The following is a 12,797-nucleotide window of genomic DNA, read 5'->3' as shown; positions in this document are numbered from 1 at the left end:
CCCGTGTGTGTGTGTGTGTGTGTGTGTGTGTGTGCTTGTCACATCTTTATGCACTCATCCATGACTGGGCATTGGACTGTTTCCATAACTTGGCCTTTGTGAATAGTGCTTCAGTGACTAGAGAGGCACTTGTCTCTTTGAGTTAGTGTTTTCACATTTTGGGAGTAAGTACTCAAAATTAGTACTACTGGATCATATGACAATATTATTTTAACTATTTGAGGCATCTTCATACTCAGTAAGTCCTTCTTTAATGTCCCTTTTAAAAATGAGCACACATACACTGATCTCAGCCTCTCTCTGCTCTCTTTTCTTCCCCTTCCCTTCCATCCTGATTTGCCTGCAATGGAATGGTTTCCTGGGACTTGAAACTTTTCTTTTAAAAGCTAGGAATGTCTGGGAGGATTTGCCACCCCATTGAAGTACTCATCACATTTTTTTTTTTTTTTTGCATAGAAGAACTGGGGTGTGGGTTAGAGGTGCTGGGGACTGAGAGGCTTCACCAGAGACAGAGTGGGGTGCAGAACAAGCAGATGGACGAAGTACACTGATGAGGGGAGCAGCCAGCGAGACAGGCGAGGTCTGCCGCGCCTTGTGGCTCACCTCCCTGGCAGGGATTGAGCTCAGGCCCCAGCAGTGATAATGATGAGCCATAAACCCTAGGCTACCAGGGCGGCCCTCATTGCACTTGATTTGCTGTATTTGACATACTGATTTTGTTGAATATCCCCCCTCCCCACCACTAATAGGACATAAACTCCACAAAGGCAGAAACTTTTGTCATTCTCTTGACTGCTGTATCCCCAGTACAGGCATCACATTTGGCTGATTTCTAGAAGCATAGGACATGCTCAACAACTGTTCGTTGAATGAAGGGATGAACTCAGGGCTGTTCTAGTCACCAGAGAGATGTGCCAATGAGATTTTCTTAGATTCTTACAGCACCTTACAGGGGGGAGGTGGTCTCAGTTGGGGCGGGCAAACTGCTGAGCCTGGAAAGAGCACAGATGATGACTTGTCTGTTTTGTCTTCTTCGAAGGCAGAGCACAACCCTGGCAGAGCTCAGTGGAAACAGAAAGGTGTCAGTCACGGGCCAGGGCCACTGGAGGCGGCCACCACCACCACCTGGTGGTCCTTTATGAAAAAGCAGCCTCACCCCAGTAGAGGGCCAGTGCAGGTGTTCTTGTGCTGCCTTTTCTCCCACCTCTGTCTTCTCCCCCTTTCCTCACAAACTCCCTGCTTTTCTTTCCTGTTCTTATCTGCTCTCTGCTATTGCTCTGCTCACATGGCAGGAGTGCTGACTTTATTCCACTTGGTTTTCTGAAAGCCTGGCTTCAGCTGTGTGACCTTGAGGCAATGACTAAACCTCTCAAAGACTCAGTACCCGCATCTGGAAAAAGGGCACTGTGACTCCTGGGAGTAAAATGAGATCACCCATGTAAAACACCTCATTCAGCGCCTGGCCCAAGGATCTTTATTGCTTGTAGCTAGCACCACTGCCATGGCTGGCACTTGACAGGTGCTCGGCCTGACAGGCCGTGACTTTTATTGTCATCTGGGAAGCCCAGGCTGCACATAAGACTTAGACCTGATGCCAGGCCAATGAGGTCAGAATGCTTGGTGATTGACACAGGCATTGGTGCTTGTAAATTTTCATTTATTTTCACATTAATCTTTTCACTGGCATTTTTGAAAGCTTCCCAGGTGATACTGATGTACAGTTCAGGCTGGTTACCTGGGACTTTCCTAGTTTTTGCACTGGAAATCTCTGGTTCCAGGAACCCCACTTGTCTGGGCATACCAGGATGCTTGATCACCCCTTCTCCAAAAGAACATATTTTCTGAAAACCAAATCAGGACACAGGGTCTGGGCACAGATGACTGGACATCAGTTATTTGAAAGCTCAGCTTGGGGTGGTAGGTGGCAGAGGCCACAGGGTCAATCCATGGCAGGAGCCAGGCTCAGAGGAGATAGTGACCATTTGTGGCTCAGTCAGACAGGTCCCCGCTGTTGGGCTCCCCGGGGCTCCAGCCGCTGGCTGCCCGCTCCATGGCCTTCACCCAGCGGCCTCTCAGCTCCTCGGTTTCTGCCTTGAAGGTGTAGAGCTGGCCTGACTGTTGTAGCTGGAAGACCCGGGGGTCAGCCTGGGACCCAGTGATCACCTGGTACCCCAGCAGGGGGATGGAGGTGTGAGCCCGCATGTCCTGGGAAGGGAGGAGAGAAGAGTGGCCACTGTCCACCATGTTCTGTCCCACTGCCTCAAGCAGTCATTTGGAAGGTAACAGTCATGCCCCCAAACACCCACATAAAAGGGTGGACTGGCAGGTGCCATTTAAGGAGAGGAGAACTGGGCACTTCCTAAAGGCAAAACCGTTGTGACCTGGAGTCCGGGCCCAGCTCTGAGGGCCACTAACACTGTGATTTGAAGGAACCACTTCCTCATTGGGCCTCAGTTTCCCCATCTGACACATGGGGCTGACAATACTCCCCTCCCAGCCCCCTTCCCCACACACACTGTAGAGGCCGAGGCATGGGCAAGTGGGCTTACCTGAGGGGCACCATAGATATAGAGCACGAGGGGGTCGTCCCGGGGGATCACACACCAGCCCCTGGGGCCGCTCTTGCCCCACTTGTCCCCAACCAGCTGCAGGAAGCTGCACATGAGGCTCTTCTCGGACCCTGCCGCGGACCCCTTCTAAAACCAGAGAGAGACTGTCTGGGAACGGAGTCCTCTTCCATGACAGCCACGATCTGGTGCTTGACAGTCGCCACTGTAACCCTTGCAGTAACCTCGCAAGGAAGGATGATTTGTTGCAGAGGCTCAGAGAGATCCTATCATGGGCCTCTGGTCATACAGCTGAGCAATGGCAACGCTGCCATCAAAGCTGCCCCACGTGTGACCTGGGGGCAGATGCTGGGAGGTTAAAACGCGTGAGATGCTGCAGGAAACAGAACTGCAGCCTGAGGGGGGACCAGAGCCTCTCCAGGAACAGGCTGTGTAGGTCTAGTGATCAGGGCACGTGTGAGTAGGGGCTGTGCCTTGAAGGATGGCGAGGATTGGAAAGCAGGCATACGGCCCTGGGAAGGAACTAACGTGAACCGAGGAGCTGAGTTCAACCACCTCCCAGGGTCTGTGGGACGTGGACCTGATTTTAATGAGGGCTGGGCAGCTGCGTGGTGGTAACTGAACCTGGGTTGGGTCACAGGTTGGATATTTTTAAAGCAGTGCTGAGTGCAGCTCCTGCTGCTCAGCATGGAGGGGCACCTGAGGAGTGCCTAGGAAGTGGGGGGTGGTTCAGCAGAACCCCAAGGACAGCAGAGAGAACATCTGTGCAGATCAGCGCCCTGGCCCTAACTGGATGTTGACCTTGGCAAGTTGCTTCTCTGGGTGGTTTATGCACCTAGGACAGGACGACTAGCCACTGAAGTCCTGTCTAGAATAGCCTCCAGTCTGCCTCTTTGTAGCAATGGGACCCTGACCTGCAGCCTCAGTTTCCCCATCTGTGAAATGGAATCAGCAGCACCCGGGACTGTTGGGGCAGGGCCCAGCGGATGTGAACAGAAAGTATCTAGCGAGGCCATGCTTTTCCTGCACGGGAACACAGAGGTGGGAGACAATGGAGCACAATCTGGAGCCAAAGGTGGCATCCAGCTGGTGACAAGCCCAGCTCTGGTGGGGGGCGGGGGGGTGCTGGAGAGGGGGTTGTGGCAGAGAGAGCAGGAGTGAGAGGGTGTCCGAGGCGCTCTGTGCCTCGGCACCTCGGGGGTACCAGCACATGGTCCCCCTCTTCTGAACGGAGGAAGCATGGCCCTCACCTCCAGGATGCCCCGCTTCTTGTCCTCCTTGTCCTCCGGGATCACATTTCCGGTGAGGAAGGTGTAGCAGTTGAAGCAGACTCGGTTGGGCCTGTTGTCATCGTATTTGAGCTCAGCCCGGTAGTCGGAGCACCTGGCACACACCACCTGAGGAAGCAGGAGGGGTGGGGCTGCGGCCCAGGCACCGGACTGTGGCTGTGTCTGGCTGAGGAGGGGACAGCTAGGACCAGAGAAAGCAGCAGCAATGTCTGGGAGAATGCAGGCGGGGTGGGGGAGCCCCGTGCTGGCAGAGGCCCAGCAGCTGGGAGAGGGGGGCCGTGCAGGCTGAGCTGGGCCTCTGGGTCTTCTGCCCATCCCCCCACTCTAAGTGCCTCAGTTTCTCTCCCCTCTGAGTCCCCTTTTGGGAGAGCAGCTTCGGGCCCTGACATCTGAGTCTCTTCTCCAAGAGCCCTCTCTCACCTCTGCCAGCTCACCTAGCTCTGCCAGCCACCCTGCCAGGTGAACAGCTCTAGACACTTGTCCTCTCCTGACAGCCAGGGACAGCCAGGGGCCAGGGCATACAGCAAACTGGCAGCGACTGGCCCTCCATAAACAGGACAGGTCTACAATTCTCCAATTTACCTTTAATGCAAAGTCCGCATTCCACTCAAGCAGACTCAGGAGTGTTCTAAGCAGGGCCCTCCCCTGTGGTGCAATGGCACCATGAAGCTGGCTGCAGCCACTGCAGCATGAGTTCGATCCCCAGGCCTGGAGGCGACCACATGGCGTGGCAGACCTCTCCTGACCCGCACGCTGCTCCCCTCAGCAGTGTACTTCATTAACCTGCCTGTTCTGCTCCCCACTCTGTCTTCGGTGAATCCTCTCACCGCCCCTGCACTGGCCTGTACCCCATTTCTGTACAAATAAATAAATAAAAAGCGTGTTCTAAGGAAACATGTAAAAATGAGGGAGTGGCTGTATCTGTGCCCCATGGAGTGGGGCTACCCCCAGCCCAGCACAGAGATGTCCCCAAGAAGGCCAGTGTGGCTCATGCTGGGGACCCCAGGGGAAAGAGAGCCTGAGAAGACTTTGAGAGAAACATGAGGTGCTGGAGGATGTGCCCTCCAGGAAGACCGGGTGTGAGAGATCCAGGGTGTGCGAGTGGGAATGGGGGGCACGAGAGAGAGATGAGCGAGGAGGGAGACTCGTCAGGGAGCTCGTTTGCGCCTGGCAGAGTACTCAGCCTGGGAGGGGCTCCCTGGAGGAGGCCGGGCTGCCCCACCCTCGCCAGGATTCCCGTTTGGCAGGCCGGGAGACAGAAACTGGGCACCCAACCACCGAAAGGATGACTCACAGAGTACAAAGGTATATACGGGCATGAGAAACCCCCAAACGGGGACAGGGCACCTCACGCAGCCCCACACTGGGGGCCTCCACTGTCTTGGAAGTACTTTTTTTAAATTTATTGAGACATTTACGTTTTTCATATTATTCACGTATATTTATTCTCTCCTCGACCAATGTGTTATTTTGAAAAATTTCAAACCTAGAGGGCAAGTCAAAAGCTTACTACGATACCTGTCCACCAGACTCACCAGTCATGAACATTTTGCCACATGAGCATTTTTTCCCATGTCTGTCCTTTATTTTTCCTGAGCCACCTGAGAGTAAGTTACAGTCATCATGACATCTCACCCTTAGTATAGCCAATATCTCCTCAGAACAAAGGCATCTTCCTGCCTATCCACAATGCCAAGATCATGCCCAGGAAATTTAGCATCAATACCATCTTGTAATCTGTATGTGGTTTTTTTGTTTTCCAATTTAGAATCCATCCAAGGATTACACATTTAGTTTAGTTGTCAGAAATATTTTATTTGTACCTGGAAGCCAGGTACCTGGCATTATTATTACTATTTGTGTCTCTCTGTATTTCTTGTATTATTTTAATAATGTTTTAGAAACTACTTACAGAGTCACAAATGTGAACCCACTCAACTCTTACTGATGTGAATCACCAAGAACAGTAGCTAATCCCCAGATCCTTTCTATTTGGCTCTAGGATGTAACTCATCACTTACAACTGAACATAGGTGTGTCCCAGTCCTAGAAATTGACTTTGTGTCCTGATGGCAGTTTAACACATCTTGGGGACCCCACCCTGACTGGCCCCAACCTGCCCAGCTGGTCTCCTCCTGTCCCCCTGAGGTCATTAAAGATTGAGGTTGCAAAGGACTTCTCTGTTTGTAGAGTAAATGGAAGGGGCTGTGATGTCAACAGAGAACAGGGTAAAGACAGCAGGTGCTTAAAAAGCCAAGCAAGTGGCCAGAGTTGATAAGAGGGAGGAATGGATGGTTTCCTCAGCCAGGCAGTGGCTCATCCTCCTGTGTGAGGATGATGAGTGACTGAGGAGGGAGACGGAAGACAAAGAGCTTTTCCTGAGTCCTCACTAGCATCTTGAAGATTAGTATTCTAATCCCAGTTGTACAGGTGAGGAAACCAAGGTAGCAGTTAACAACAGACCCGATCAGCAGTTGGGGTGCTAAGGACTTGCCGAAAGAGAAGGGGACAGTTAGCTGAGGCCATCAGGAAGAGATACGATGTGGGAGAGTCGGGGAGGTGGGTACTTAACAGGCACAGTGTTGATGTGGTGGTGCAAGATCTGAGGGGCTGAGGGGCTCGGATGCTCCTGGAACAGAAGACCCAGAAGACCGTTTCCTGATTGGGGGTCTGGGAGCCTGGGGAAATGGTGATAAGGACACAGGTGCCTTATGACGGCACCAGCTTTGGAGAGAGTCTCAGCAAGTCACTCATCCTTTGTGGCCCACTTCCCCAGGTATGGAAGAGAGCAAGCGGGCCCTCGTCCCAGCTGGGCACTGCAAGGTCCAAATGTGCTCCAGTGACTCCCGATGAGGGTGACACTGTTTGAAACCAGCAGAGTCGCCAGGGAGGGGAGACCAGGGTGTGCCCAGCAGGGGTGCTGGGGGTACTCACGTAGCCGCAAGCCCGGCAGTGATGGCGCCGGCGCGTCAGGGGGTTGAAGGGGTCCTGGCAGCGCATGCACATGGTCACCATCTTGTCCCGGATCCACTGAGGTGCCCGGAGGCCCAGCTCCTCCGACTGCAGCTGTTGGGCAGTGGGGTGGACACTCAGGACCCTCTTTTGTCCACTCCCGGGGACCCCCTGTACACCTGCTTGTGGCTGCGGTTACGGGTTGTGACTTCTACATGAAGCTGGCTGAACGCTGGGCAGTGTGTTGGGGCAGTTACTTATTCCTGTGTTACAGGGGAGGAAACTGAGGCCCAGAGAAGTCAAGTGACTCAGCAAAGACATTCCGCAAGCCGAGTTTGAAGCTCAGATTTGAAACCAAGTCAGAGATATTCTCCCTCTCTCACACCCAGGCTTGCATCACTCCCACACCCAGCACTTCAGAGACTTAAAATCCTGCCCTGAGATACTTGAGTGTAGCGGCTCCCAAAGGAGATATACATATATATATATTGGCTAATGGGGGAGCCTGTGGCACTGAGTTGGTAAGAAGGATGATGCAGGAGTGAGCAGGCTTCCACGGGCCCCTTCAAATCACTCCCGCTGGGTGACTCCCATGCCCTCCAAGCTGGTCTGGGTAGAGCAAGGACAGGCAGCAAGCAGCCCCTGAGGACCACAAGCACCGTGTACCTCCTCATCCTGGATGTCTCCCTCAGGGCCCTGGCTGGCAACCTTGAACGTTTCATTCCGCTTCTCGACTTGGTCAATGGCTGCTTGGCAGGCCTGGGGTGGGGGTGCGTAGAAGGCTGTCAGGAAGGACTTGCTCATCCATTTATGCTGCCACACACGCAACAAACACTGCTGAAGGCCCACTGGGTGTCAGACACTGGGCGCCATCGGCTGACATAAAGGAGGGGGTGCTATTAGCCTCAGATTTCAGATGTGACTGGGACTGAGACAGGGAATGGTAGCTTGCTCCAGGCCACCCAGCAAAGCAGTGAGAAGCATCGAGATGAGAAGCCAGGTCTGACACCAACCCCACAGAGCAAGACCTGAGGAAGAGCAGAAAGCAGCTGGGAGCACGTGCACCCCTGTGAACCCCTCAGCCTGGGTGGCTTCGGGTCAGGGGTCCCGGAATGTTCCGCTACCTGTATCCAGGATGTCATTTCCTCCTGGGACCTGTGCAGAAATTGAACATGGGTGTTGCGAGAGCCCCGCCCAGTTTTCCCGCTCCCTGGTGACCGGCTGCCTACCGAGCTTGCAGCTCCAGGGTGCGCTGCTTCCCGGACACCAGGAAGGAGTGGGGGAACTCAGCATCACTCAGCTCTCGAACCTGCTCGGGAAGGGAAGGGAGACAACCCGTCCAGACCTGTTACACACACACACACACACACCGGCAGACGGCCCTGTGGCGTGGAGTGAGGTGAACTGTGCCTGAGGGACAGGGATAGGGCGCGTGTTGATCCTGCTGAGCTGAGCAAAGACACCTGCAACTGCATTATTGCACTAAGTCAATGGGATTTACGGCTCCTGAGGTTTTAGCAGCTCCTGAGGTTTTAGCAGCATCCAGTGTGCCCAGGATGAGGGAGGGTAGCAGTTGTGGCAAAAGAGTCAGCAGAAACAGAAAAGTGGGTTGGGGGACACATCAGTTTTCAAGAGCTGACATAGGGCCTGGAATAGGCCTCCACGCCCTACAGGGAGTGCAGGAATGGATGACCCAATCCGCAGATCAAACAGATAGAACCCCCGCTCTGTCTTTCACCGTCTCCCTACAAACCCCACAGGTCCCGAGGCCTTTATGACAGCTACCAGCCAGACAGCACGTACTCCGTGAGGCTGCCGAGCTCCCCATGCACGCTCCTTGTCATCCCTCCCCAAGCTAACAGCCTCTGTGTACCCAACTCTGGATGGTGCCCCTCAACCATTCGTCTCCTGCAGCTGAACCTGGCTGGGGGTCCAAGTTACCTACCCCTATAGAAACATGGTGGGGCAGGGACCATGTTAAGTGATATCAGAGGAATGCCATCTGCGAAATCCAAACTGAAAAACTACCAGAGAAATGATCTGATTTCTTCAATTAATAAATTAGAAAAAAAAAATAAGGGAAGTGAAGTCCATTAAAAGGGACAGAAGGGCCTTCCCTGGTGGTGCAACGAGTTAAAGCCCAGCACTTCAGTGCGAGTTCTGTCCCTGGTCCCGGAGTGACCACATGGCGCGGCAGACCTCTCCTGACCCGCCCGCTGCTCCCCTCAGCAGTGTACTTCGTGGATCTGCCTGTTCTGCTCCCCACTCTGTCTCTGGTGAAGCCTCTCACCGCCCCTGTACCTCTGGCCTGTACCCCAGTTCCTTATGCATAAATAAATAAATCTTAAAAAAAAAATAAAAGGTTCAGAAGACCAATATTTGAGCAGATGTGCTTTGAGAAGACATTTATGAGAAAGTCAATGAAAACCAAAAGCTTTTACTATTAAATAATTATTATCCATCCTCATGTCCTGTACATTATTAGGGGTTTTAACAATTATATACAGTCATGTCCCTAGGACCAAAATAAATATAGAGAAAAGTAGGAATAATTATTAATTTGTTAGGTGTGATAATGGTACTGCTATTATCTCATAAGAAAATAAAAAGGAATTCTTATTTCTTGTAAAGACATATTAAAGTATATTTTTAGATGAATGATTTTTTGTCCAAAATTTGCTCTTAAATAATCCAGTGGAGGGGCCTTCCTGATAGCACTGTGAAGCTGTCAGCAGTCACTGCAGCACCAGTTCAATCCCTGGCCAAGAAGATGAACCACATGGCGCAGCAGACCTCTCCTGTCTCACCTGCTGCTCCCCTCAGCAGTGTATTTCAGTATACCCACCCATTCTGCTCCCCACTCTGTCTCTTGTGAATCCTCTCTCCCTCCAGCACATCTGGCCTGCACCCCAGTTCTTGTATGTATAAACAAATAGATCTTCAGAAAAAATAAAGTCAATAATCCAGTGGAGAGGGGTTAAGAAAGCAGACTGGTACCTCCCTGGTAGTGCAATGGGTTAAAGCGCAGCACTGTGAAGCTGTTCACAGCCACTGCAGCACCAGTTCAATCCCTGGCCCCGGAGGTGATCTTCCTGGTGCAGCAGACCTCTCCTGATCTGCCCATTGCTCCCCTCAGCAATGAACTTCAGTCAATCTGCCTGTTCTGCTCCCTAATCTGGTGAGTCCTCTCACCCCCATCACCTCTTGCCTGTACCCCAATTCTCGATGCATAAATAAAAAAATCTTTAAAAAAAAAAAAGAAAGAAAGCGGACGCTAAAGATACAAACCTGGCCTTAAGTGTACAATTTTGAAGCCAGGTGATGAGTATATGGGCGTTCATTGTATGATTTTCTTAGCTTAAAAGTATCCATAGTAAAAAGTTAAAGAAAAATCTTCCCAGCAATCTTGGGAAGCAGATAGTAACACCCTCATTTATGAAAAGGGGAAATGGAGGTTCATAAAGGACCAGAAACCTGCCTGAGGTCACAACGCATCTAAAAGCAAAACGAGAATTCAGACTCAGGTTTCTGACTCCCTACAATAAGGTAGAAGAAGGACCTCTCTGGTGGTGCAGTGGGTTAAAGCACAGCACTAAAAAGCTAAAGGCACTTCAGCATGAGTTTGATCCCCGCCCAGGTGGGAGGTGACCCATGTGGCGCAGCAGACCTCTCCTGACCTGCCTGCTGCTCCCCTCAGCAGTGTACTTCATCAGTCAGCCTGTTCTGCTCCCCACTCTGTCTCTGGTGAAGCCTCTCACCACCCCTGCACCTCTCACCTATACCTCAGTTCTGTATGCATAAATAAATAAATCTTTGGGGAAAAAAAAAAAGGTAGAAGAAAATCTATTTCCACTCCTCCTCCCACTTCATCTCCCCAGAGTTCTGTAAGCACAGTCTTCCCCCAGGCAGGCAAAGGGCAGCTGAGATCTAGACAGAGAACCTGGTGAGCCTGAATGTGAATGTGGGCTCTCTTATCACTGCATCCATCTGACCCTTGAGCCCTTCTGCTAACTCCCTGCCCTGGCAGGCCAGGCCTGTGCACCTTCAGGGTGGCCAAGAGCATCCTAAAAGGGTTGACAGCAGGCACATCCTTCCTCACATTAGGCCTAGTCTGCCCCCTGGGCCCACAGAACCCATCTGTTCCTGTAGAAGGGGCCTTTGCAGGTTCACAAGTTGAGAAGCTTATGTGAAAAGAGGTGTTTGGGGAAAGCCACCTCAGCAGCTGTGTGTGAAGGACGATCAGGGCAAAATGGCACAGAGTGGTGACCCAAAGGCTGGTGATAATCTGTTCAGGCCTGCCCAAAGCCCGCTGGCACCAGGGCAGGGAGAAGAGGTTTCGACCTGGGAGGCAACACCAGGAAATCTCGCAAGACTGGGTGACTAATTGAGTGAGGGAGTGGGGAGTGGGGTAAGAAGGGAGAAATCTCAGATTTGGAGTCCAGAAGTAGGTAAAAAGCTGATGCTTTGAAAAAAAAGGGGGGCACTGACTGCATCTGAGACAGGTCCCGGATGAGAGGGGCAGGATGAGTCTCTGGAGGATAGTTCCCTGAACCCCACTGTTCAGCCTCCACCCTTCTCAGGTCTGGGTGGATTCAGGCTCCTGCTTGCCCATACAGTGCCTTTGTGTTAATTAGAAAAAGACACCCCTTCCTCAAAACACTTCACTGACATCTGTTGGCAAACTGGCATAATCAGATTTTGGTGGAACAAGATGCTTGACTGCCATCTGCTGGACGGTGGGAGTGGTAAGTGTGCCACCTACAAGGTTTGCTGTGGATGCCCAGGTTCAGTTTAGATGCCAGTGTTTGTGCAGTGCGCAACCTGCACAGTGGTACTGGAGACCCTGTGTGTGTGCCTGCACCCTGTCCTGCTTCCCATGCTGGCTTTGTGCAGGATGGAGCAACACCGGGGCCAACTCAGACCTTGGGGAAGAATCAGCAGGAGAGAACGAGGCCTCCCTGACTCCAGGAAAGAGGAGTTCAGAGGTCATGGGCAGTGGGAGTAGTCAAAGGTCAAACCTGCCTCCAAACCTCCGACTCAGCAGCAGAGGTGGGCAGCTCTGCTCCCGGCAGGCCTGTACCAGCCAGGAGAGGGTGCTATGTAGCCACCAGAGCACCAGACACGCCCTCCCTTTCTCAGTCTTACTTGCCAACATTCCCAGACATCCCTGCCTCTGGCACCTTCTGGCCACTACATGTTGTAAAGCGAGGTAGGGACTGCATTCTTAAAGGGCCTCAGGCAGCTCAGGCAAGGGGTGCAGTCTGTGAATCTCCCGATGGTGCCCATGGCCACCACCAGACCTTCACCACCCTCAAGGCCTTCAGGTGCCTCACCCCAAGGCCCTTTGACAGGGATCCAAAATGCCGGGTAAGCCCAGTGAGGAGCAGGGACACTCAGCCAGTCCTGCTGGGGGCCCTTCGAAGTCCAGGGGGTCTCCAGAGGGGGGCTGTCCTGGCTCTACTCTTTCCTGCAGCTCCCTCAGGGGGCAATCTTGGGAGAGGTGGGGATGTTGGTGATAGAGAAAAGAAAGGAAGTCACCAAACAGGCCCAACGGGACCTCTGCTACCTTTAGCACCAGCCTTCAGGACACACAGGACTCAGGAGCAATCAGAGGGGCTGGCCAAGAAGCTCCCACACCATCTCCTCTATCATGTTTGTGATTCTGTCATAAGCTTCATTCCTTGGGGTTGAGGTCTTAAAGATCATCCAGGGCCTCCTTGGTGGCGCAGCAGGTTAAAGCAAAGCACTGAGAAGCTTCTCAGTGAGGGCCACTTCATCACCCCGGAGGTGACCCACATGGCACTGCAGACCTCTCTTGACCCGCCCGCTGCTCCCCTCAGCAGCGTACTATGTCAGTCAGCCTGTTCTTCTCCCCACTCTGTCTCTGGTGAATCCTCTCACCACCCCTGCACCTCTGGCCTGTACCCCAGTATGCATGAATGAATGAATGAATGAATGAATGAATGAATGAATGAATGAATGAATGAAT

General features: G+C 52.5%; 1 protein-coding gene across 2 annotated transcripts in view; it reads right to left on the bottom strand.

Moving 5' to 3' along the window:
* Positions 1-1,672: 1,672 nt before the first annotated feature.
* The window catches only part of FGD2 (FYVE, RhoGEF and PH domain containing 2), a 24,550-nt gene continuing 13,425 nt past the window's right edge, over positions 1,673-12,797 (bottom strand). For both annotated transcript variants that reach the window (XM_004673435.2, XM_012720514.1), the window contains exons 10-16: positions 8,038-8,117; positions 7,933-7,963; positions 7,475-7,567; positions 6,791-6,922; positions 3,818-3,964; positions 2,550-2,696; positions 1,673-2,205 (exon numbers count right to left, since the gene is read on the bottom strand). In XM_004673435.2, coding sequence (XP_004673492.1) covers positions 1,990-2,205; positions 2,550-2,696; positions 3,818-3,964; positions 6,791-6,922; positions 7,475-7,567; positions 7,933-7,963; positions 8,038-8,117 — 846 coding nt within the window. In that variant the 3' untranslated portion in view covers positions 1,673-1,989. The remainder of the gene's footprint in view (positions 2,206-2,549; positions 2,697-3,817; positions 3,965-6,790; positions 6,923-7,474; positions 7,568-7,932; positions 7,964-8,037; positions 8,118-12,797) is intronic.

This window comes from Condylura cristata, unplaced genomic scaffold (genome assembly GCF_000260355.1).
Source record: "Condylura cristata isolate star-nosed mole 26May11 unplaced genomic scaffold, ConCri1.0 scaffold00001, whole genome shotgun sequence".
Taxonomy (NCBI): Eukaryota; Metazoa; Chordata; class Mammalia; order Eulipotyphla; family Talpidae; genus Condylura; species Condylura cristata.
Note: the sequence above shows the minus strand (reverse complement) of the source record. Positions and strands in the feature narration are given on the sequence as shown.